The 25,509-nt window shown below is 41.0% G+C and overlaps 3 protein-coding genes across 3 annotated transcripts in view; 1 reads left to right on the plus strand and 2 right to left on the minus strand.

Annotated features, from left to right (window-relative positions):
- LOC111668902 (sodium- and chloride-dependent creatine transporter 1) overlaps positions 1 to 10,038 on the minus strand; it is a 15,566-nt gene extending 5,528 nt beyond the window's left edge. Inside the window, exons 1-7 of the mRNA XM_023425055.2 lie at positions 9,463 to 10,038; positions 7,620 to 7,922; positions 4,468 to 4,599; positions 3,968 to 4,304; positions 3,603 to 3,735; positions 2,135 to 2,269; positions 1,920 to 2,023 (exon numbers count right to left, since the gene is read on the minus strand). Coding sequence (XP_023280823.1) covers positions 1,920 to 2,023; positions 2,135 to 2,269; positions 3,603 to 3,735; positions 3,968 to 4,304; positions 4,468 to 4,599; positions 7,620 to 7,922; positions 9,463 to 9,493 — 1,175 coding nt within the window. The 5' untranslated portion in view covers positions 9,494 to 10,038. The remainder of the gene's footprint in view (positions 1 to 1,919; positions 2,024 to 2,134; positions 2,270 to 3,602; positions 3,736 to 3,967; positions 4,305 to 4,467; positions 4,600 to 7,619; positions 7,923 to 9,462) is intronic.
- A 1,650-nt stretch (positions 10,039 to 11,688) lies between these two features.
- LOC111668907 (transmembrane prolyl 4-hydroxylase-like) lies at positions 11,689 to 22,686 on the minus strand. Its single transcript, XM_023425059.2, has 9 exons — positions 21,970 to 22,686; positions 21,496 to 21,577; positions 16,403 to 16,599; positions 16,149 to 16,239; positions 14,619 to 14,781; positions 14,348 to 14,533; positions 13,972 to 14,062; positions 13,649 to 13,772; positions 11,689 to 12,815 (listed from the first exon to the last, which is right to left on the minus strand). The coding sequence occupies exons 1-9, from the start codon at positions 22,339 to 22,341 to the stop codon at positions 12,601 to 12,603; spliced, it is 1,521 nt and encodes a 506-aa protein (XP_023280827.1). The 5' UTR covers positions 22,342 to 22,686; the 3' UTR covers positions 11,689 to 12,600.
- Positions 19,208 to 21,438, plus strand: LOC111668908 (secreted frizzled-related protein 5). The gene is made up of 4 exons (XM_023425060.2): positions 19,208 to 19,822; positions 20,273 to 20,448; positions 20,531 to 20,617; positions 20,785 to 21,438. Exons 1-4 carry the CDS (start codon positions 19,248 to 19,250, stop codon positions 21,102 to 21,104), a joined length of 1,158 nt encoding a protein of 385 aa, XP_023280828.2. The 5' UTR covers positions 19,208 to 19,247; the 3' UTR covers positions 21,105 to 21,438.
- Positions 22,687 to 25,509: the final 2,823 nt, after the last annotated feature.

The raw sequence follows: 25,509 nt of genomic DNA on the forward strand, positions 1-25,509 counted from the left end.
TGAACAGGTGAGCAACATTATCACCTGTCGTTCTTGACTGAAGTCTCGGAACAAGTCCGCATGGTTGTCCTTTGAATGTTTCGACAGGTTTGAAGTGTTGCCTGCTTTTGCGAGACACACTTTGTAGCATCGCTTGCACTGCGGTGTTTCTGGGTTCAGAGGCTCGCCTTTATCGTTCGGTTTGAACCCGAAATATTTCCACACCGTACTTCGGGCCCCCATTTTGTCCACAAGTACGGGCTTTTCTGCAGCTGCCATCTCTATCTACTGTATTTTCTTCAACCCGCTCCGTCTGTATAAGACGCGACTTGTCGTTTCTCTCTTCTCCTCAGTCTAAACATGCGAGTCATACGTCACACTCGCTTGCCCCGCAGTGCTTAAAGAGACAGGCTCCAATTTACCAATTCATTTGCATTCAATAAAATGACATAAAAGTACCGTTTGTTTTTAAATGCTGGTATAGTACCGTTTTCAAAACTCTAGTATCGCGGTACTATACTGGTACTGGTATACCGTGCAACCCTACTCTACAATCTACATTTCAACACATGGCTCAGCTTTCATTAGTGTGTACTTCAGCCTCAAGTGTACTTTGGTTTGCCTAAGCTTTGAGCTGAATGCTGACATTATTACACAAAAAATAGCATATTAACAACTATTGTTTTAGCATGTAACATCTTGGATTTTGGCAAGCAACATTTTAAAGTTTAGCCCGTAAAGACTAGCTAAACATGGGCTAAATGTTAACACATTAGCATGCAATGTTAGCAATAGTTTCTGCCATTATTCACATGAAGACTGCTAATATATCAAATTTCATGACAATCTATCCAATGGTTCAAGATATTTCACTCTGGACCAAAGTCTTGGTGACTGACACTGTCATCTCTAACATCTAACATCTAGCATGGATAAAAAAAGACATAAATTAAGCTAAGCAATGTGGTTTGAAAGCAAATGAACAAGACCCCAAAACTGGGTCCTGAGTCCCAAATGTACTATACATTGGTATCTGAGAGTGGTTTATATACACATCTCCCAAGATATTCCTGGGCTACTTTAAGTGTGTGTGAGAAACAGAGCTGAGCTAACATACCTCAGAATCTAAACTCATCTTTCAACTTCCAATTAAGGTCAAGGCAGAGAAAAAGTAAGATGGCAGGATATTCATGAAACTCCTACTATAAGAGACATTCCAGATATTCAAGCAGCAAGTGATAAGATTTTTTTTTTTCTCAATTATCCCTACTACTGCTGTGGAGCTAACTACCTCATAAGGGTTTTAATATGTTTACATATCCCTGTCTGTTTAGGGTTAACACATTTAAGATCATCAACCTGCCTACAAAACAGAAACAGAGAGGCCAGCTGTGACTAAAAACAGACAATGGAACTCAGGTCTACAGTACACTCCCTTCTTCATTAAGGGCCTGATTGACCTTCTACTGTACCAGTTCATTTGTATAATAAAATTAAATAAATGAAAGCTTGTAGGGTTACGGATACTGTTATGATTCCTCCTGGATACGGATTCACTTCTATGTTTATCTGGGAGAAAACGACTTTACATTTGAAATGTGAATAGTGTGCATTCACCAAGTCTAATGGTTGTTCTGGTGGCCAGAGAACAGCACAGTCATTACAATTCAACATTCATTCAACACAAAAATGAAATAGAACTGATCTTTTGGTCATGCCATTTTTAGTAAAGACAGACTGAGGTTGCTTTCTTTCTGAGTATGAGTAGTGAAAGAAAACCTAATTCTATTTGAAATGCTCTTTTTTTCTGGTTTGTTTGGTAGTACTCAAGTCTACAGTCACATGCAGCAGAATGCAGAGTCTGGCTGATAGTGTTTGTGTTGATGTTGGCCTCCTTCCAATGACAGTGGTGTCTGATTTTATGTTGTGTATAAACTCACTGGTAACAGTTGTTATGGAAGCGGTTGTAGCTGCCCAGTGCAGTCAGGGCACCCAGTCCGATGGCATAGGAGAAGAAAATCTGAGTGCCTGCATCAATCCACACCTTTCACAAAGGGAAATGTGTGAGTAATGTTTTGCAATCTTCCTGTTTCTTGAATGATGATATGACATATGTGTATTGGTACCCAAATGCAAACCTATGCAAAAGTTATACCTGTGCTTCACCAAGTTTGGACCAGTCTGGTTTCAGGTAGTAAACAATCCCATCTAAAGCTCCAGGTAAAGTGACTCCATGGGCCAGAAGAACAATCAGAACCAGGTAGGGGAAGAGAGCTGTGAAGTACACAACCTACAGAACAATGGAAAAAGACAGATGTGAAGTACATTTCTAGACACTGGAGGATTAATTTGTAGGATATACTAGGGGGTGGGGAGGTGAAGTTGAGTGCTATGCATTAACTTGTATTAAGTGAAAGTAAAAAACTCCAAAGTAAACATTTAAACCCCTCACATTACATGAAGTAAGTACATAAAAAAGATGTGGTTACATGATGAATTTAACAGGCTAGCTGGAAAAGTTTAGTGCTTATCAACATGGTCCATCAGCTATGGTCAAATGTTTCAATGCAACTGCACCTAAGTATGTTTTTATCACTTTGATTAAGCAATTACCTGCTTTGCAAATACTCAAGTCTTAAGTAGAAGCCCATTAGGTCCCTCCTGTAGTAGATGTGTAATGGGCCCTGTCATGTTACTTTGAAGAAAAGGTAGCCTGTAAATGGAAAGCCAGACAATTTGTAAACCTCCTGCAATAGCAGGGGTTTTTGGCAGACCTTTTCAGAAGGTAGTCTTTTGACAAGTTATGCTCAAAAAGCTTCCCCATGCTACCTAATAGAAGCATCAAGTCCCAGTTAAATCAGTATGGTAAGAGCAAAGTAGTGAGAAAGCACATATTTGCCTTGATCTAGGGCGAACATGGGCAGAAAAGCCCCCTTCCAGCTCTAAAACATCTACATGGTGGAAAGTTACTAATCGGCTTACAGCTGGCTGGCTGGCTCAATCTCCTTCATTATTTTTTCCCCCTTTCTCTATGAGCTGTAGCTACTCTGGAGACACAAGTATGCAAACACAGACAGCTCCATATGCTACAAAATAAGGATGCATCCATTATGCCAGTGTATCAGAGCAGACACATTTAAAATAATGAGAAGTGGACATCTTTTTTATACTACTAAATGGAAGTCACTCAGAACAATGTGTATGTAGAGTATAACATAACAGGGATCAGTGGAAGATTATAGCCTGACTGAAAAATTAAGCTGCACACGTATATACTGTAAATACACGTGAGAAAACAGGAATGAAAGCATCTACGCAACTTAGTAGACATTTAAAGAATACACGTGTGTGCTTATATTTGTGTTCATATGTGTATCAGTCTAGACACTGATCCTTTCACTATACCAAAGCTGATTTGGGGTCAAGGGGCAAAATGCTGCACTTGTTTAAATCTGTCACACAAAGCCATGCAAATAATAGTCTGCACTCCATGAACCCTGATAGTGACAAGTAGCATTTTATGTACAGTGTACATATGAAACCATAATATATGCACTCATTAACCCCAAACACTAACACGTGACATTAAGCACAATGAATTGGACAGCCAGGAAATGCTTTACCTTGCCAGTAGATTTAACTCCTTTCCACATACAGAAGTAAACAATGATCCAAGTGGCTACGAGACATAGCACCATCTCATAGCTGATGTCACCAGGCTCGTGCAGCCCACCAGACAGACGGAGCACTTTACGCCTGGGAGAGAGAACAGAGAGATGTGTCCATTAGAAAAGATGACGGGTTCCAAACACACCAATGGCATATTTGAAGACAAAGTAAAAGTGAATAACTTTAGCAGGGAGACTGCAAGTTCAATTACAGCTTGCAGGTCAAATTAGACAAAAATGTGTATAAAATGTATTTTTTTAAGACTGCTGACTCGCTGCTCTAGTCCTCCATGACAATTCCCAGTCAAGTTAAGACATACTCCCAGAACTCGATGACTGGGGAGCGCATGCCCTCAGCCTCTGCGCAGCTGGCGTTGAGGAGGAGCTGGGCTGAGGACAGGTTCAATGGGGACGTAGAGGACAGGAGGTTGGAGGGGGTGGCCACAGATGAAGGCAAAGCCAGCTGTGCAGCACTGCGGTTGTGGCAGGAGCGCCGAAAGTCCTGTGTACAGTTGGGGGTGTTCCAGGGATGTCCACAGGTGGCCCAGGGCAGCGGGTTGGTGAAGGAGTGGAAGAGAAAGTAGAGGCCCCACACCAGAATCATGATGTAGTAGGTGTTACAGAAGAACACAATCACCATTGAGGCCAAGCCCAGACCTGACAGAGAGGGAGAGAGAAAGGCAGAGGAGTTGTGCAAGGATGTCATTTGCAAATATGTGGCGATGAACAGTATCAAAAAACCTTACTCAGATAAATATAAATGTGTTGTATGTGTGTCAGACACCTTAGCATGAACAGGTTATTAAATAGGGATAGGTACCTTTGAAGAGGGGTGCGATGTTCCAGGCAGAGACCCCTCCTTGCTTCATGAACTGTCCCAGTGCAATTTCCAGGAAAAAGACTGGGATGCCCCCGATGAAGACAATCAGCAAGTAGGGGATCAGGAAAACCCCTGGAACACACAACACACAGAATCATCACTTAGTACCTAAGTAACAGGCAGCCAGATACATTGTCTCATTGTGGGAAATACCTAAGCACCCAATGTAACTCAAAAACAATGATTACCTCTGTTCCAAAGGGAAGCATTGGTGAGGTTTGGATACTTAATTGGAAACATATTACTGCAGTGTCTGAGTGATTTATGGTCCTTTTAATGGCATAATAATGCCTATAGCTAATAATGGTATCAAATCAATAAATTCCTTGTTATGACAGTTAACTACATCACATTGTGGCTTCTTTCACTTCAAACATCAATTGTTTCAGAAAGATGTAATGGACAGAAAACATACCATTATTACCATACCATATTTCAGTAAAGTTTACCTGACATTTATGAGACTTCATTGTCAAGTACCAATAAAGGTGTATTTGTCGAACAAGTGTTTTTTTTGTGTGTATGTATGTTAATAATATGCTAATAATGTTTTTTTTGCTCTTCTTGTTTGTTTGTTTGTTAGTGAGGTGACATGCAACAACAAAGGCTGTTGCAATTACATGGTCACACACTTAATTAAATCCCTGACATCCACAACACCGCACAGTAAAGTTATATGAATTTAAAATATGAAGAAATCATATCAACATTTTTATTATTTGGTTGGTAACTGATCACTGAATGTTGATCTTGTCTTCAGGTTTTATGTCTGCAACAGAGAGGACAAAGGATTTGAAAGTGCTAAACATACACCAATTTGTCAATTACCCTTTATATACAGAGTGGGATCCAAAAGTCTGAGACCACATTCCCACATGGTCTCACCCCCCAGTGTATAAATCTTGGAAAATGAAAGGAGACAGACAGAGAATGCCAGTGTTTCCTATAAATAATCTCCTTTTGGACTCTCATGCTGTAGCAGAAGCTTGCTGTGATCAGGAATAGACAGTAGAAAAACACATGAAAAAAGGCGGCATGAGACTTTTAATTCACAAAATTAAATTGCACCGATTTGGTATGAATAACAATATAACTGTGTGATGCCACCACAGTGCGCAGATGGGAGGGAGTCACATGACCAGCAGTGACGCAGAGCAGAGAGAGGCTGAGAAGAAAGGAGGGAAAGATGGATAGATCACAGGAAAGGGACGCAGAGAAACTGGGACAACGCTGTGGTAGAGGAGGTACAACAAATACAAAAAATTGCACACCAAGGCATTGGCCTTGTTGTCTCTGCAGCTGTGCTATTGATTGACAATTTGTGCCTCATTCAGTCCATCATTCTTTATGTCATTCTCAGAGAGCTGAGGGCTGTAGCCTTATAAGGAAACATTCGTGAGCAAGAGTCTAAGAGAGAAAGGGGTGGGAGATCAAGAGAGACACAGAGAGAGTGAGCGAGAGAATGAAAGGGAGAGAGATGCAATAGGAGGCGTGAATGGAATGACTGTAGAAAATTCTTGTGCTGACATACCCCAATATATTGGCCAAATCATTGAGGAACTGAATCCTTAATAGGCTTAAGTAAATCCTCTCTAATCATAACTAGACCAGACACATCAGGCCTAGCAGCTGAGTTACAAATAAATAAATAAATGAATACATTTCCTCGCATTTACAGTACACTTATCTATCTACTTTCTCCAATGGAGCCTGTCCTTGATTCAGTAACAAAAAGGTCAGACTCAGAGCCCCAGCCCTTATCAGATACAGTTGTTGTGTTACAAGGTGTACCCTGGGTTGGTCAAGGACGTAAAATGAAGTACTGTAGCGTACGTGGCTGTGCTGACACTGAGGGGAGGAGAGGACGGGTACAGTCACAGGACAGTTATTGTGTGACATATCCATATGCCTCCTTATCAGGAGCAGAGCGGGAGAGAGCACCTTTGTATGCTACATGGGTGCTGGGCAGGAGCACAGGGGGTGGACTGTGTGAGGCAGGCCATTGTTATATGATACCAGAAGGTGGGTATCAGAGCCATGGGTCACAAGACACACACACACATGAGGGAGAGGGAGGGCTGGACTAAGAAACACCCAAATACACACACAGAGTCGCCCATTCAGTTTCATTCTTACTAAACACCTCATAAAAAAATAGAAAACTGGGTAGGGCAGAGATAAGACAAGTCAAGGCTGAGAGCTGCATTCAGGGCAGGTTACTATTGGACAAGCTGGCACAGATATAATAGGAGAGGATACAGGAAAAGACATAAAACCTGCCAAATAAACTCATATACCGGTGAGAGAGCAGCAGGACTACTGTGGGGCTACTGGTACTAAGTCCGTCTGTTAAGCAACGGGTGGCTATAACAAATAAAATGAAACCACGTGGGTGGGCACAGCTTTTCAGCTACGTGCTCCCAGCCACGCAAGCCCTGCTTTGTCTACCTACTTCGTCTGTTACAGTATTATGCCTGTACCATTCTGCTTTTCACTGTTGTCCCACCAACTGTCAGGAGTATCTGAGTTTATCTAAACTCTTACAAACTGTCTATAGTAAAATACCAGGAAGACTCTTCAATTAGGGGAAGTACTTTTTCCCCTGAAGATTTTCTACAATGCATTTCTTTGTGTTGTATTCTAATACCAAGGTAATGGTAGCTCTAAACCTTTTAATTTGTATCCATTTGTTCACTCTGCACAGACAATACTAGATCTCCCAATATGTAGGAAACTGAATCATTAAGTTTAGAGACACTATCATTGGCTTGATTTCAAACAACGGTGATGGATCATACAGGGAGGAAGCTAAGGACCATGCACACTGGTGTGCCCATGCACAAAAGAAACTTAATGCAAAATAAACACACAATTCATTGTAGCTGAAAATCCCAAGGAGTCTATGAAATGTGCTTGCACATTCCCATTTTGTACTCATTTGTAGTTTTTTTTGTTGTTGAAAATATCAGGCTTGAATATCAATCAGACCTGCTTTTCTAAAATTGATCAATGGGTCATTTTAAGTGCAACTTCTCATATGTTTATAGTAACACAGATAACTATATTAATTACACAGTGCTCCTGAAGCTCACCTCCTCCATTCTTGTAGCAGAGATAAGGGAACCGCCACACATTGCCCAAGCCAACAGCAAAACCCACGCAGGACATGATGAAGTCCATCTGTCTGGTCCAGGTTTCTCTCTCCACCACTGGTACTGCTACAGCCCCATTTCCAGTCCCGGCTGCAGCCCCGTCCTGGGTCAGCGGTGGGCCAGCTCCTCCACCCTCACCACACCCTGGGCCCCCTCCAGGCACAGGCACCAGGGGGCGGGCTGACCCCCCTCCCTCCTCCTCGGACAGGGTCCCTGCCTCCAACTGGGGGAGACTGATTTCACCTGGACAGGAAAAGATGTACAAGGGCCGGATGAGATAGAAGAAGAGATTGCGAGAGGAAGTAAAGAGACAAGAAGAAGGACAAATGGATGCAGATAAGACAGCAATAATCAGTATGTCTGAACAACTAATAAAATATCTACACTCTTATCAGCGAGGACAGCAGACAATATTTTAACAACAGTCATATCTAAAATATTCACATTCACAACTTCACATCACACGTCAGCACTGGAGACTGATGAACACAGCCTCCTGGGCCAGACTTGCTATGAATGGAAGAGAGAGTGTGGTGCATATTCTGGTGAAACACCGGACACAAACAAAGAAATGAAAACATAGACACTGACTGACTGAAGATTAATAAAACAGTAGTAAGGGACAGTACAGCATCAGTACAACCTTTGCCAGTTTTTACAAACCTCCACTAAGCCATAACACAGCGGAAATATATCTCACTGTATACATTCACTGGATTTTTGTGTGTATAGTGCTCTAATACAATTATCATTTTTCGGCAAAAATCATGTTGCTGTTGTACTGCCATCACTGAGCCCTCCTCCGACATTCATTCTCTCTGTCTCTGTCTCACAGACAGAGTGATTAGTGTGCTGCGGTACAGCATAGCAGAGAGCTGGGTCTAGGTATATCTCAAGCTCCTCTGTCACTTACACAGCTTTCTGCTGTGTCTATTTCGCCTACACACCACTGAATAGATGCACGCACATGCTCTAACGCAAATAAACGCAATGTGTCACTTCATTATTGCCATTCCATGATATCAGTGTCAGCCGCTCAGTGCTGGATGCAAAGCAAAGCAGCTGAATCCAGATCAGAGCAGTTTGAGGGGGCGTGTGAACAGAGGAGGGGATCAGAGTGGGGAAGGTAAGGGATGTCAGCGTCTATGGAGCAACTTAATGAGAAGGATACCTGTAAGTTCAAGATCATTTGTATGAGGGATAGTTACACACTGTACGTGATAATTTAATGTGTATCAAAATAGACCACTTGATAGGTTAAGACAATAAAGACAAAATCTATTGTTCTTGGACATGAATGGGTTCTATGTCAAGAATACAACTCCAATTACTCACGTCAGAGGGAAACATGCTGGAGTATGTATGAGTCATCTAATTTTGTAAGCAGGATAAACCATAGAAAGCTAAATGATGATGCTCTCATGACACTGACGTAAAAACCTGACAATGATTTATTAAAGGAATAAATACCTTCTATATTCGTCAGGAGTGACACGTGTTCGGCACCACATTTAGCTTTGAAATGACTTCTAAGCTCTGGTGTAAAGTGTGTATTTAGATATCCTTAGGCGTATTTATGATGTGATGAGAAATATAGACTGAGGCAGGTTAAGTGCAGCTGGTGTGGGGCTGCTGCTCTTCTCCCCGAAGAATAATGTCCAAGCATTGAGTGAGGCACGGCTGCTCTAATTCATCAGCATGTGGTTATGTTTCAGCTAGTGGTTGAATCATATGGTAAATAATAAGCCATTATTAAGCAGTGGCGGTCATTCAGCATACTCACCTTGGCTGTTCTCTTCCAACTCAGGTGACATATTGTTGGGTAGCGGCAGAAAAATGTTTTTTATTTTTATTTTTATTTTTTAAAAAAGCAAGCTGGCTGTTGGTTTAGCCAGAGGCTGCTGAAGTTTAATAAATGTGCCTGGCTAACAAGGCACCCGGCGGGCTCAGAGAGCAGCGAGACACAGAGACGTAGCCACAGTAACAGCTATGCAGTGCTCCAGTTGTCTGTTTGGTTTTCCGAGTTTGTTATTTCGCCTTCTTGAAATAAAAAAAATCGCAGTTTTTGTGATTATCACACGATGGAAACCCTCAGCTCAGCCAAGAGATGGAAATTTTCACAAAGCGCCGCGGTCAGTTCAGCCGTTGACAGAGGAGATTCAAAAGCAGTCGACGAAGCACTTGAAGGTAAGCCTGAAGAATCTCATGGATAACAGTTAAATGAAAATGATACTGCGCCTTAGGGTGAAGATATTTTTTTTCTTTAAACAGCCCAGTCAGAAGTCCATGAACCTGTACGTGATGCCGCGGTTCGACAGACGAAGAATGTGATCTGCTGCTCCACGGTCCGTTAGCTGTGACGGACGCTCCCCCCGCCTCCTCCCGCTGCCGGCTGACGTGATTGGCTGAGGCCGGCTCAGTGCGGTGCGCACAGCATCAGCAGCACCACTCAGTCAAAATGAGAGGAGTCACAACAAGGATGGGTTTATTTCACTTGCATACGTCCTTGACCTGAAATCACACAAATAACTGCAGATAAAAGCCCAAAGCGGCGTCTGATGGCGTTTTGCTCTGCTTATTTGGTCTATATTTCGAGGACTGTAGGAAGGGCTCTCAACTTGGGTTCTAGGACTAGTGCTTTCACAGGCATGGCTGGATTAAGCTCCTAGAGATCCCCAGGGCAAAAACATTTGCTCTTGTGCCCCTATTGACCCATACATGGCAGTTTCATTATTTCAACCAGCTGGAAATGATTACGTTGATCACTTAGCTGATTGACAGAAAGTTAACTGGTATCAATTTTAATAAATGATTACTTGCAAAAATGACAAAGTTTGACTGGTGCAGTTTTTTTTGTCAGTATTTAGTCAGCATATTTGTATTTTTGACTGCTGGTCAGACAAAACAAGAGTTTGGAGAATGATAACTTGAGTTGCAGGGAAAAATGACTTTTCACTTTTCTCTGACATTTCATTGAGGAAACAATCAAGTTATTATTAAAGAAAAATAATTATCAGGCCTATTGATAATGAAAATAATTGTTGGTTGCAGCCTACAGTTCTCCCATGATGGAATCATACACCCTTGACACAAAAAAATGAATGCAATTTGATAAACCACAACTTCAAAACAATTTAGGGCTTAAAACTAGATTTTGATACAGAATCCCCCCACAAAACCATACTACAAGATGCCAGATGGAGGAGCTGTCATTGCTAACGTTTTACTTAAGTGGTGACAATCCCTTACAAATTAATTATTAAGTAAACCAGGGAGTTTTGGGGTCAACTTTGCTCACAGGGATGTAGCTAGGAACTGTGGTACGCATATAATTAAGCTCTTTGGACTTGTGTTTTGTACTTTTTACTCCACTACATTTATTTAACAGCTGTATTTAACTGATGCAACAGGAAAATGCTGGTAACATGTTTAATATATAGTAGCACGATGACAGGTGCCATTCACTTTTAATGCTTTTTTACTTTGAGTACATTCTGTTGATTATTCTTTGTTTTACTTTTAAATACTTAAGTAATATTTTTACCTCAGGACTTTCACTTGTAATAGTGTTTTTTTCAAGTTTTGTTTCAAGTGTGTTTGCATTGGGTGTCCTTCACAGAAACAAGTGACTGAGGTTAAAGAGGCATGCTGGTTATAGTAAGTGTCCATCCAGAATGTGCAGGTGCCATCACCAATATTTCAGTCACACATATGCACTGACATGTTGGTGGCTGATCCACGATGGAACCAGCACTGACAGGATGCTAGTACAGCAGTTGTAAATTATACCACAATTAGCACAATTTCTGAACTGACCCTGCTCCTTGCTCATGTTCAACAGCCCAGAGATTATGGTGCTATATTAGATATTGGGTGACATCTAGTGGACATTGTCTATATCAGCAGGTGTGTATAAATGATCCCACTTACACCACCACTAGTAAACCATTGCTTTATATATTTCATAACACAGAACAAATACAGTGACAAATTCAGTGCAACATCAAGCTGTAATAAATATGTTTTCCTTTAATTTAAATCACCAAATGGTAGTAATAAATAACACTCAAATAAATACTCTCATACAATTAAATAATTTTGAGTTGTGAGGATAAGAAACACATAATTGGAATATCAAAGACCTAAGTTTGAATTACACCTGAAGAACTGGGCTCCCACAGCCAGTGTGACAAGCAATCTTTTCGTCCAGTTTAGAAGTCCTGCATTTGCAGTAGCCATTTAAATAACATTCAATGATCAAAGCTCATTAACTCAGGGAACAAAACCTGAAGAACAGAAAAGACATACATGACCTCATGAAAATATCTCCCAGGAACACATTCACAGATGAATATTGTAATATGGCTTCTAACAACAGGCGTTAATTCTATAACAATAAATAACAGTGACCCGCAAGAGGGGCAGATAGATGCCTAGTTAATCAAAATGGAAGGCAGGTAAGCAGGCTTATCTGTTACATATGACTGCAACTTCTCCAACTCACATCACAGTATCCGTAGGTATGTTATTCTGAATAACTTATATTTTTTAAGGCGCAATTTAATAAAGAATGGCATTCACTTCATATACATTTGTTACATTTGTATTATAAATTAATTGTGAGGAAACTAATGCATCTGCCCATCATAATTCTGTGTTCTGTAAATCTATATTGAACTCACCAAACCTTCCCAATAGGATTGACTTAAAGTCAAAGTAAATGTGGAGCAGTGGCTTAAGAGACATAATGTAATGTAAGACAGTTACTGAAAGGAGAAAATATCTGGGATGCTATTTTGTGCAATGTTCATCTCAAATCTGACGTAGCGGAAAGGTCTGTCCGGCCTCACTGGCTTCATAGATGCAAGACTAACTCAGTTTAAAATGATGGTCGCTTTGTCATTTCATTAAAAAAGCCCAGCTATAAATCCTGGTGGAGGTCACTGTGTGAAAGAGGTTGGTAATGCTCCTCCATGGTTGACTTAGCTCGATGCCTCTGAGCGACTAGTCTCTGGTAGCGGGCCTGCATCTGATAGTCTGGGTCCACATTTACCCAGCTGTTGGCCACCCACTTCACCCCACGCCTGACTGGGCAGTCGCCGTGCAGGGAATACTCATCTAGCTCTCCCATCCAACCTAGGGAAGGCACGAGAGAACAGCATTTTTGAGGGAATAATGAGTGCAGTAACTTCTGGAGAGAGGTGAACAAGATAAACAAATTCAGATAAAAGCCAACAACAACTCCCCATAAAATTTCAAAGATAATTTCAGATTAATCCCTAATGTTGTCGTTGTGCTAGTGAATGAGATACAGGCGCTTTTTAGCATCAGGTGCTTCAATAACCTAGATTTTGATTGTGAAAATAGGTTATCCCCTGGCATAGGAGTCACCCAGTCTTGTATAAAGGTGCCCTTGCTCTCCCTGAACCTAATCAGATAATCATTTCAGTCAAAGAAGTTATGATGGTCACAAAAGATTCTAACAGAGATGAGTTACAGAAAACCAAGAGTAAAGAGAGGAAATGAAAATGAAAGTTGAGAAGACAGAAGATGTAGACAAAGGAGAGAAAATAGGCAGAAAAAAGTAAAAACTACACTTCGTCCATCTGCCTATCAGCTGATACTGGAAAACAGTTTCTTTTCCAAATCCTGAAACAGGTCCTCCTTTTTCTCAAGTCACTTTCTCACTCAGTGCACATACTTGTTGCGGATGACATATTTTGGGATTCAAAATGGAGCACAAAACTTAAATGTGTTAAGTTTTCACTTCTGCAAGGTGAGAATCCACAGAGAAGCTGGGATTAAAGAAAGTACCTTTGCATGTTGTATCTTTTTGGATTCGGGCCTAAAGGCTAGTGATATGGGGTTTGATTTACATTGCATCCTACAACAGAACTCAAATCAACATAATAGAGTGCTCATTAGATTATGTTTGTGCAAATGAAAAAGCTAAAGCCTTCTGTTCTTACCTCTACCATCAGATAGATGGTTGTACCAGAGGAGTGCCATCCCAGGAGTAGGTTTTATTCTCAGGTTTCCTCTGCCACATGTCTCCTGGGTGTCAGTCAAATCAGTTCCATCCTGGACCAGTGCCTAGGGCACATAAAACTGTAAACAGCTCGTGTCTAATCATTTGTTTTGGCACACTGTGTTGACTCAGGTGTCAGATTCTTTCTCAGAGGTCAGCATCATCTGCGTCTTATCAGCGGTATTCAGGTCATGCACACTTGTCATTTCACAGCGGCAAAAAGAAATGCAGGTTCATGATTGTGGGTTGTGAAAGCACACTCACTTGCTCTTCATAGGTACGATTGTCTGCCACAGGAAAGGTGGTCTCACCACCTTCCTCTGCAGAGCTGAGGTAGAACGACACAGTAAGATACCTGGGATAAAACAAGAGAAAGCGACAAATTAATTAAGAAATTTCACCTAATACTGATCAGAAAACAAATCACTGTAAGAGGTGTTTTGATAAACCACAGGAATTATCCAACAATTACACCAAAATCTGAGTAAATCTAAAAATTAATAAAGAAAAATACATGTCTACATACTGTATTATTAACATGTATAGTCATTCAAGGTGATGAAATGAAAGATTTAACTAGAAAACCTGCAAAGCAACTGAATATAAACAAAATATAAAATACCGTACATGTCATAGATACCTGCAAGAGACCTCTGTAAGAGCAGATGTGTTTCCTGCCAGTCGTGTGTGTGCACAGATAGTCTCTGACTGAGAAGGGCTGCTGTCATGGTGGGCATTACTGAAGTCTCCGTGCTCATAGCGAATCACCTGCAGCGGCTCACTCAGTTGAACCAATGCAGAGGGCAGACGTGTCAGACTGATTACTCTGAATAAAAGAAATATGGAGGTAAATTAGTATATATCAAATGTATTGGCTAAGAGTATTTCAAAGTGCGTGCATGTGTGGTTACCTGTTCCTGAGGGTTTGCAGCACATGGTGAGATCCCAGGCCTTGGAAAAGCCATGTGTGTTTGCTTCTCTGTCTGAATTGACTCCAGAGCTTCCCACTTCGCTGTTGTCCTGGGCGTTGGGACACATCATAAACACGCCTAAAGTCCTCCAAGTTCAGCATCTCTGCCAAGCACATACACATTAAAATAAAATTCTTTATAGGACTATTTCTTTCTTTCATATGGCTCAACACACAAAAGTAGAGTTACAATACCACCTCATAACTACAAATATAAATGGAGCACTGTGAAATTATTAAACTTTTCACAATTCTGACTCAATTTAATTTAATCTTGAATTGTGGCAGTGACAATGTAGTGACCAGTAGGTTATGACAGCTCCCTTCTCTCTTTTCCTCCATTCCTTCCCTCTTTGTCCAACCGTATGCTGTTACTCTCAGCTGAATGACTGTCTCTTATACACATCTTGGGAGTTGGAGGGATACAGGAGATCCGGGGGAAAATTAAGAAAAGGGGTTGGAGAATAATCAGTTTTTAATGAGATAGGACGAGGGACTGTCTCTTATACACATCTTGGGAGTTGGAGGGATACAGGAGATCCGGGGGAAAATTAAGAAAAGGGGTTGGAGAATAATCAGTTTTTAATGAGATAGGACGAGGGACTGTCTCTTATACACATCTTGGGAGTTGGAGGGATACAGGAGATCCGGGGGAAAATTAAGAAAAGGGGTTGGAGAATAATCAGTTTTTAATGAGATAGGACGAGGGACTGTCTCTTATACACATCTTGGGAGTTGGAGGGATACAGGAGATCCGGGGGAAAATTAAGAAAAGGGGTTGGAGAATAATCAGTTTTTAATGAGATAGGACGAGGGACATCCGGACTGGGATGTGTACAACGCCTGGCACAATGGCATCAGGTCAAAACGGTGTCACCCCTCTTCCGGCCTTGCCACTCACAAAGACTTGCACGCAATCAGAACCACCGGTCAGCCACTTACTGTGCTCTTACAAGTACACAACTACTGCAGACACACTCATACATATAACAGCAAGTGATTAATCCAGTCGATTTATTATTTACACATTTAAATCTGACATGCTCATCTTGAACCACTGAGTTAGCTAATTGTAAGGAACACTGAAACTGAAAGTCTCTGAAGTTGTCTTTTGCAAGCACAGAAATCAGATGATGACAAACTTCAAATAGCCGTTAGAATTAATAGTAGCATCGGTATATGCGTTTGGACTAAAACTTCCTGCATTTCCGGATATGTGTCTCAGCTTAATCAGAATTCAGAAAATGTCCTTTTAATTGAGAAAGTTACATTTAAAATCATGGTTAAAAGCTAAATTCATTAACCTATTCCATTACAAGTTGAAGTCAGTTTCTACTAGTGTCTCACAAATTTATTGCAAACTTGTACTTTATGTGCTCCAGATGGGAACTTAACTGATGCTCTTTTCTAAATGAAATCATTCAGAAGAGCTTGAAATGTACTGACACACACAAACCACATGAGCACAAACCTGTTGGGCGACCTTCCAGACCAGTGAGTATCTGCCGTAAGTTATCTGGGCTCAACCAAGTTCCATCTCGAGAACGTGAGTGACTCACAATCTGGAGGAGAGACCAAAATGTACTTTCTCATATCAATGAAAGAACTTAACATGCTCTGACAGTTCAATTTCTAATTACTTGCAACTGATTTTCCTGGAAATCTATTTTCCTAATCTCCTACAGCTGCATGGCATATGGATAAAAGATGTTTCTATCTTTTCACCTCCTGCTTCTGCAGCAGCCCATCCTGGTTTAGGTCCAAAAGACTGAAGACCTCCTCTGTGCTGAGAGAAAGTAGAGGCTGGTTTGACTCTTCTTGTCCCTGGCTGGGTGCTGGTGCCTGGCTCTCCATCAGACCCTTGAGCTGAGCCAGCTGCACCACCACACGGCACTCCTCCTCTGACAGGAAGCCAGGGATCTCTGACAGGAACAGGAAAAAATGGCAAATGTTAGGACACAGTTTTGCCTTGGACATACATGATTAGATGATTCCAATAACTTTAAAAGATCCCAATTTGAAAAAAAGATTTATTTCACATACCCACCCTTATCACGTGATGCACAAAATTAGTTTTTCCATTGCAATTTAAGTGGAGTCTACATTTTCCCAGGAGAGACTGAAAAGAGTATCAGTCAACTTATTTTAATCTCTGATAAAAGCACGAATGAACTGCCAAACTAAGTGACTTTTCCAAATGCACAATTATGGAAATGAAAGTCCATATTATCATAATATATGCCAACCCCCAGTCTCCCCACGATTAGATTGAGGATCAAGGGTATATACAATCTATCAAAGAGATTGTCTTGGAGATTAGGCAAGGCTAATCAAAAACATGCAAAGTGTGGCTGAGATTCTGGGCTTGTTCATAAATTAACTGTTGTGCATAATAACACATTCACAAGATTACACATGATGATTAGGTAATGGTGATGTCTCTACTTGATAAAAAGCAAATAATTTGAAACTTCTTTCCAAGAAACTGGTGTCTTATGGACATCATTAACAGAGTTACTAATCTCTGTCACATTTATTTAAATCAATTCTCAAGTTTCTCAAGTCTTCTCACAACCTCTCCACACACACACACACACACACACACACACACACACACACACACCTACACACCTACACACCTACACACCTACACACCTACACACACCACACACACACACACACACACACACACACACACATTACAGTGTAATGGAACTCTATTACTCCTGAAATGGTGAGTGAGTGATCGACCTTTAAGTGGATTAAAAGATGTCTGTTAACAGTGCTGGTTTGATCTGTCAGACTACTAAATGGATTACTTTAGATTGCCTAACAAAACCTTTCAGAGTCAAGGGGCAAATTTAAGATACTTTGATCAGTGTCCGCAAACAATCATATGATTAGGCCCTAAAAGGCAAGATGTGTCCCCACAAAAGTCTTCGTACACTGAATAAGTAAAATAGGTTTTTATTGAACATGGACACAAACTGAGCAACTTTTTAGCACCTCATATTCCTGAAAAAAAAAATCATAGGGACATAACTGGTTTTTAAATATTAACCTCTCTTCCTTGCATGTTTTAGTAGGTGTTTAAGCACAGGAACTCTGGTAACAATATACTACATAGACTGTGCATTAATTGAGTACAAGCTATTCCCCTCCGTCACTCCCCAGTGAGTCATTTGTGGTATAGCCTATCCTACAAGGAGGTTTAATGAGTGACGATGTTGGACTTCTCCCAGAGGAAGGTAGAAGCAGTGCAGGCTTATGGGACTCAGTAATTGCTGATATCAATTACTGCAAAGTAGTTACAGAATCAGAATTTGGCGTGCTTTTTTTACACCTACGTATTAGTAGATAAATATACCACTTACCAGTAAAACAGTCAGTTTCTTATTTCTACTTTGGTCTCCCAAGTTTGAGATCTGTCCCTTTACTATTTCTTTTGGTTGAAAATTTGTTTTATGTATTCTATCAGATAGATTCATTGATTTATTAAGACCCTAAGTGTGAAGGCCATAGTGTTTCATGGTTCCCTCGCAGCAATCCATCCATGTCTGTCAGTCATTACCCCTCTTAATAAAAGGCTTCCGGCAGGTTGCCTGCCTGTACAGTAGAGGCCTTGTTTGTCACCCGTGTCTTTTACACTGTACCCACTTGGTTAATCCCTATTGTCCAGTCTAGCCTCATTAATCTGGATAACTGATATGAATGAAGGGGGACTGAGCCTCTCTCTCTTCTCCCTCCCACCACTGTCTCTCTTTCTCCCCCGGAAAGGAAGTGACCTGCTTGTCTGAACAGGAATCAGGCCATGGCTACACAGCAGGACAACACCAATTTTATTTGTGTTGTAAGCACAAGTCCACACACATACAATTGAGCATACAGTGTGTGCTTCGATTTATGTGAGCGTCGGCACGCAGGTCTCACATGTTCTGTCACTTTGAGAGACTATCTGTATGTTGATTATCTTATCTTCAGTGGATATAGTTCTGCAATGACCTCACCTTGGGAGCAGCTTAATTGTCTCCTTAATATTATGAGCATCTTCAGTCTGTCATGAGCAGTGAATATTCATAAAAAGTCCAATTTTTCCCTCTTTAGCAGCAGGGGTGGATGAGAAAAGAAGTGCAAAAAGCAAAGAGGTCAGGGCGGGACAGGGTAGTTAAGTGTGGGTTGGAAGAAAATGTGGGATGAAAGGGGTGGAGGAGTTTCACCACATGAGGGCCAGTCTCTTCCTCAGTTCAAGCTGTGGGGATGGAAATGGCAGAAATCCAAAAGTATCCAAATGCCAAATCATCCACATTACTAATCTTAAACTCTGTCAAAAACACTTAAATCTGCTCATGAATGAAAGTGGATCCGCATCTCTTAATAACGTTTTAATGTGTGCCCCACCCCTTCTCTCTGCTGTTCTCTACACCTCCCCTTATCCCCTTCGTATGCAAATGTCATCACTGCCCACTATAAATACACCTATTCTGCCATCCTCTCCTGCACTGTCACACAAGGGTCTTTTTCACTCAAGAGACACACTACAGGATTTCGCCTTTTCAACTTCAGTCCCAGGATGACTTCAGTGCTCTGTCCTCATTTTAGCTCCAGAAAGTCCTCCCATTTAGCCTCTTTACTATTTCTCCTTCTGCTTGCTGGGCCAAGCAGCACAGTAGTACTTGGTCCTAGTGCTGGTGGAGTAAAGGCAGGGCTGGAGGGACGAGCAAGAGCTGAGGGTAGGATTAGATCTGGGGTGAAGGACAAGAGCTGGGACAGGGCAAGTACTGAGGGCAATACTGAAACTGGATATGGAAATACTCGTGTTTCTAGACCAGGAGCTGCAGCAGGAGAGGACGATGATGTGTGGGGGGACCCTGGTACTACTACAGGCTTCAGGTCCATGCTTTCTATAGGAGAAGGTGGACTGTGGGAGCCCCGCAGCTCCTCTCGATGTGTGCGCATCCCGTCCGGCATGGCCTTGTGCCAAAACATCGGTTATGACACGATGAGGATGCCCAACCTGCTGGGCCATGAGTCTCCGGCTGAGGCTGTACAACAGAGTGCCAGCTGGTTGCCACTACTTGCCAGAGAGTGCCACCCTGATGCCCGCATCTTTCTCTGCTCTCTCTTTGCACCCATCTGCCTTGACAGGTAAGTTTTACTTATGTAGTTTACTCACTGTATTAACTCATAACAGCTTATTTTCTGATAACATATATTGAGAACCTTTTCAAGTCACAATTTCACCCTGGTAGGAATTGCAATTTTCAGAGTAAAGCGTTTCACAATTTTTCATTTTGAAATGTCAGCTTAATTACAAAGTTACACAGCAGCAGGGTCGTCAAGGGTTAACACCCTTTTGAAAGCTATGTAAATTGTCGCTAGTCTCTGAGGAAAGGTCTCGGTTTCACACTGAAATCAAGCCATTTAAGTACTATTATCTCCTTTTAGTCACATTAGCACTTCTCAGTCGAGAAAAAGAAAAAAAAGCAACTAAATGGCATCTAATCAAGTGTTGTTTGTTCCCTGCCACTTAACTATCAATTCAAATCCTTTCATCTCAGTGCTGCCCATGTTTCCTCTCTATCCCTTCTTTATTAGGTTTATATCACCTTGCAGGAGTTTGTGCGAATCTGTACGGGACAGCTGTGCTCCAATCATGAGTTGCTATGGCTACCCGTGGCCAGAAATTCTGCGCTGTGACCAGTATCCTGCAGACCATCTCATGTGTATCTCCTCCATCACCAACACTAGTGTTCACACTGGGGGGCGTAGAGGTAAGAAATTGACTACATGGACACATATAATTGAGCTGACTTAATTTAACAACTGATTTAATTAGTTGTTTGACTATTTCAGTGCCTCTGGCAAGCTGTCGGGACTGTGAGCTGGAAGAGGCTTCCTCTACTAAAGATACACTGGAGACCTTTTGTAGGAGTGATTTTGGTGAGTGTCAGTATTCTTCCACCTCTTTGCCCCTGTCTGGTCCTATCCTTGATTATATATTTTATAAGTTTTTCATTAATTCTGTACAATAAATAATAGACAAGAGGACACTGCTCCATAAATAGGTGATATGAATCATGCTTTGTGTTTATCTGCTTGCTTCCCAGTTGTGAAACTGCGTCTTACACAGCTCAAGTATACTCCGGTAAGCCTGTCGCAGTTCTCGTTGGCTGCCAAACTGGATGTTCTGAAGCATGGACCCCTGTTAGGTGGGCAGATCCGCTCCCACATCGAGCTGTGGCTAGAGAGGGATGCCACCTGTGTACGGAACATGACACGGAACCACCCACGAGGCGGCACCTTCCTCGTGACAGGAACAGTGCAGGGGGGGCGCGTGGTGGTCAATAAGGCTTATGCCTGGCAAAGACGGGACAAGAACCTGATGGCAGCTGCGCGCAAATGGAAGCATCACAGATGCAGGAGCTAAGATTATGTCGAATATGTAACAAGCATTAAACAACTATGATTAGGGGAAGCTTAGGGATAGCATACAGAATTTAACCATAAGCAACAAACTGTCAATAATGCTTTTTCTAGTCTTTACAAATCATGTTCAAACTTCTGTGATAATGGAAGAGATAATATGCAATACGCTGGTCACACAGGAACTCATCAAGTATCAACACTGCCTCTCAGGCAGTGGAGGTAACAGAAATATGTAAAGAAATAGCAAATGTACATATCTGTGAATTTTAAGTAAATATTGCTGGTCTATATTTGTATGACTTTGAGAGTAATTAAACTTTGTGCTCTACAGTAAATCCTGAAAAATGAATTCATAAATAGCAGATCACACCAAAAGACTACACTGTACTTACCAAATAGCAGAGGTTTCAAGCTTAGTGTCTTCATCTCATGTGTTCGCTCTGGCACAAGGGACACCTGCTGAACATGTCCCACCTGCACACAAGAGACATTATCAACACACTCACTACATGGGGGTTAAGATGTAGGAACACTGCTATAGCAGCTCTAAGTCACATTAAATTCTTTAGGTTGGGGCCTCTGCATCGGGAATAAAACTGTAGTTAAGCAGCAGAAAAATTTGATTAATGGATTTATAGCATGTAGTGGAGGTGGTGGTGAGCAATAAATCCAGATACACTGAATGAGAAGTTTAATTTTCCTATACTTGTACATTTATAGTATTTTATAAGATTGATTAACGTTACTTGTTTGTTTAATATCAATAACCATACTTTTAGTTGGGTAACACATTGCACTGTAGTACTCTTCCCATCAGTGAGTTAAAATGGCACTCTTCATCTTACTGAAATGATGAGTTTTCTTACCCGTATCCCCTCAATGCGAGGGAGACTGAAACTTTGACTGTAGTCCTCCACATGTAGCTCTCTTGAAGCTGGGGCAGGATGGGGCAAAGAGCTCCCACCCTCGCTGACCAATGCTGATGAGGAGGCCCCGTCGCTACTGACAAGGTCCCCGGGTCCGTTGTTGTAGTGCACGTAGAGCAACAGGGCGATAACATTCAGGATGTACACATGGAAGAAGACCATGACCACAACGAAGTAAGCCCGAGAGCAGACATTACTTCTCTGGATGTGCAGTCGAGTGGAGCGAAAAGGGGAATTGTAGGGCGACGACGATGGTTTGTCGCTTCCATCGGACTCTTCTTGCTCCATAAAATGTTCTTGAGCGGCTTCCATTTTCGCACCAAACGACAGCAAATCAACCGTGATGGAAACACGGAGATATGTATTCAGTGTGTAACGTTAATGTATATCACTTTACGTCTGCCTGATAACGTTAGCAAACCTAGCTAGTTACGAGGTAAAGCCCACTCCAAAACTCTGCCTGTTTCGATAAAAATCGACGTTGTCGTCTTTGCTGCTTTTACCCAGAGACACAGAGCAACTCCGAGAGAAAAAGCAGGTATGCCGCCAGTCGTTTTCTTTGATAAATAAATATACCATCATTAACTAAGTCCCTTAATCCCTTGCAAGCTAACTAGGCTGGTGCGCTGCCCCTGACAACCTGCCTAACAACAAGAAGGACAAGCTAACGACTGCAGAGGGCTCGGTGTTTCGGGTCCAACAAACCGTTAGCGGCCTCTAACGGTCAACGCCAAAGAGAAGCTGGTCTGGACGACTGACATGACTTTTAACATACGAGAAGTGGAAGAAGTAGGTTACTCATATACTATCCTTTAATGAAGCTACCAATCCTGCATTAACATTTAGTTTAGTTAAAGTACGTAAGTATAAACTAAGCTAGCTACTGTTCTGATGTGGTTAACTACATTATATGGCTATATTAGATTTAACACTGGTGCATTAATAAGCAAGCATCATCTTGCTTTTGTTTGTCGTCGGCGGAGCTAGTTTTACGTTGCTGCATACCGTACACACAGTTGGTAGTTTATTAGGTTTGGGTTTAAATTTTTTTAGAGAGATGCTGATTGAACTTGGTCAATCGTACTGTAATGTTGGAGGATGTAGTTTGTTTGTGCCCTTGAATTGTATAATAAGGTGTTTCTATTATTTTTTCCACCTCAATTATATCAGTGAGGGTAGGCTGAATATAAACCCCTCTCTGTATAATGCAATACAGCTCAACAGCACCACCAACTAGGCTACATCCTCCAAAATGATCATACAGTTCAATCAACACCTCTCTAAAACATAAAAAAGTGGGATTTATTGTAATACTGTTGTATTAGATTGCATCAGTACATTGTTTTTTTTTGTACAGGGTCATATGCTTAAAAGGAGCCATAGTTATCTTACAAATGTAGTGGGGTAAAAAATATATTTCTCTCTGAAATATAGCGGAATAGAATATGAAGATGTAAATAAAGAAATTCATATTCTCAAGTAAAGTTACAAGTATTACAAGTAATTTGTACAGCATTTGAGTAAATAGTTACTTTCCAGCACTGCATAACATACAGGAGGGTGACCGATTTTCATTTGATTTTTGAAATACTACAGGTCATATATTCCAGTCTTACTAGTGCCATCTCAAACTCCACAGAATTTTTTGACTAGTCACGAAAACATTTTTGTGATTAATGTTTTTTTTCATTATTTTGTCATTATATTATCTCAGTTAATTGTTTAGAGTAAAGGCATCTTCCTCATTTTGTGGAAAAACAGCATTGTTGTGTGTGTGTGACTCAAAGTGAAGCTAAAAGAAAGAACGGAGAACAAGAGCTATGTGTGTATAAGTATGTGTGTACCTAGATGCAGTGTTATCACTTGTGTTGCCATCAACATGTTGACTAATTCTATGAACACAGTGACCAAAGTTGGGTGATTGCAAATGCATATATCAACACTAGACAGCGTAAAGATGATGTGCACCAAAGACTTATGTCCTATCTTTATGTTAACATACTTTACTAACCTTTTTTTCAGAGCTTTGACACAGCCATTCTCTTCTCATGATGCAACCAGGAACAGCTCTGGTCATGTGATCATTTATACTGAACATGTGAGACTGCACATATTTCATCAAGACCCTTTATTATTTCAATATTTATTATTGAAATGTATTGATAGAACATTGAGTAACATTTTTAGAGCGTTTTAACTGAAAACTGTTCACTCACTATTGTGATGGGAAATTACAAGATACAGAGGTTAAAATTAATGGTCAAAACTGAAATATCAAAGGCCTAGATATCATGATTTTTAGATTCTAAGCCTACATTACATGGTAAGTTATTTTTTGAGCCTCTGAAAAACTCCCTCTGAAATCATCAAAAATCAGTGCCCCTTTAATCTGTTAATTATATATTATCCTCTTTAGATATTTAACCCCCCCCCAAATAATTTTCAAACAGAATACTTTGTTTTGAGCCCATTGTTCGAGAGGTTTAAGACTTTTTGTGAACATAGTCCACAGCCAAATCATAAGTCCACATGAGGGACGACATTACAAACTTGATGAACTGTGGCATTGATGGTTGTTGAAACAATTTCATGAACCAGCTCAGAGTCACCAAGAAGTTTAGCAAACAGCACCTTTCTGATAGTCTCAACAACTGAACAAATGCGTTCAAGTTTCAAAAAAACATTTGTTGATTTTTACATCGCACATGATTGTACATGTTTTCTTTTGTTCTGGTCTCCATCTATAGCTCCAAATACAGGGTCTAGCTAAAAGTAGCCCTATAACATGTTCTCCGGTGACAACACATTCTTGGCTTTAGAATGAAAACATTCTGCTGTTGTTTAAATGAACCACTGGGTGGCGATGAAGACCAGCAGGCAGACGTCATCAGCTGTGTTTGCTGTGTCATCTGTGATTCCCGACGTAATTGTTGGGGATTCAGGTGATCCCCTGGAAAAAAAAGTAATGATTCAATATTATTCGTTTTTATTTTATTAAAAAAACCAAAACATTTAACAGATGTTAAGTGAAAATCTTGGCATTATTTCCCCAGAGTAATCATCCAGGTAGTAGCCATTTTATAGCAAAAGGAGAATATGCTTGTTACTGCACGTATCTGGGCTGTTGGGGGCTGTAATTAAATGTAATCCAATTTAGCCAAGTCATCCTGTGTTTTACACGACCAGGCCACTACAATCTGACTGATGTGTGCAGCACTATGTATTTAAACCTCACCACTTTGGGACCTCAGGAAATTTTATTTATCTTTAGACTATATTTTCAGTCATGCTGATGCCAACTAAACAGTGATGGATCATACTGTCCAATTTCCATATTTTTTAGTCCATGCATTATTCACCAGAAATTTTCTCTGAGGTGCATATTTAGATGGGAATGGAGCTTGGATAATGAAGGCTAATTTCCCCAGTGACAGTGCCCCCCAAATTAATCTATTTGGCCCCCTTTTTTACATAGAGAGA

Source organism: Seriola lalandi, unplaced genomic scaffold (assembly GCF_002814215.2).
Source record: "Seriola lalandi dorsalis isolate HSWRI2012SDOR001 ecotype SW California unplaced genomic scaffold, Sedor1 jcf7180002054767, whole genome shotgun sequence".
NCBI classification, from domain to species: Eukaryota; Metazoa; Chordata; class Actinopteri; order Carangiformes; family Carangidae; genus Seriola; species Seriola lalandi.

Coding starts and splice junctions, on each gene's coding strand:
- LOC111668907 (XM_023425059.2), bottom strand. CDS start 22,341: ATGGAAGCCGCTCAAGAACATTTTATGGAGCAAGAAGAGTCCGATGGA. Junction 14,782..16,148: donor TCTGGAAGGTCGCCCAACAG/GTTTGTGCTCAT, acceptor TGTGCTTGGCAG/AGATGCTGAACTTGGAGGAC. Junction 13,773..13,971: donor ATCGTACCTATGAAGAGCAA/GTGAGTGTGCTT, acceptor TATGTGCCCTAG/GCACTGGTCCAGGATGGAAC.
- LOC111668908 (XM_023425060.2), top strand. CDS start 19,248: ATGACTTCAGTGCTCTGTCCTCATTTTAGCTCCAGAAAGTCCTCCCAT. Junction 19,823..20,272: donor GCACCCATCTGCCTTGACAG/GTAAGTTTTACT, acceptor CTTCTTTATTAG/GTTTATATCACCTTGCAGGA. Junction 20,618..20,784: donor CTTTTGTAGGAGTGATTTTG/GTGAGTGTCAGT, acceptor CTTGCTTCCCAG/TTGTGAAACTGCGTCTTACA.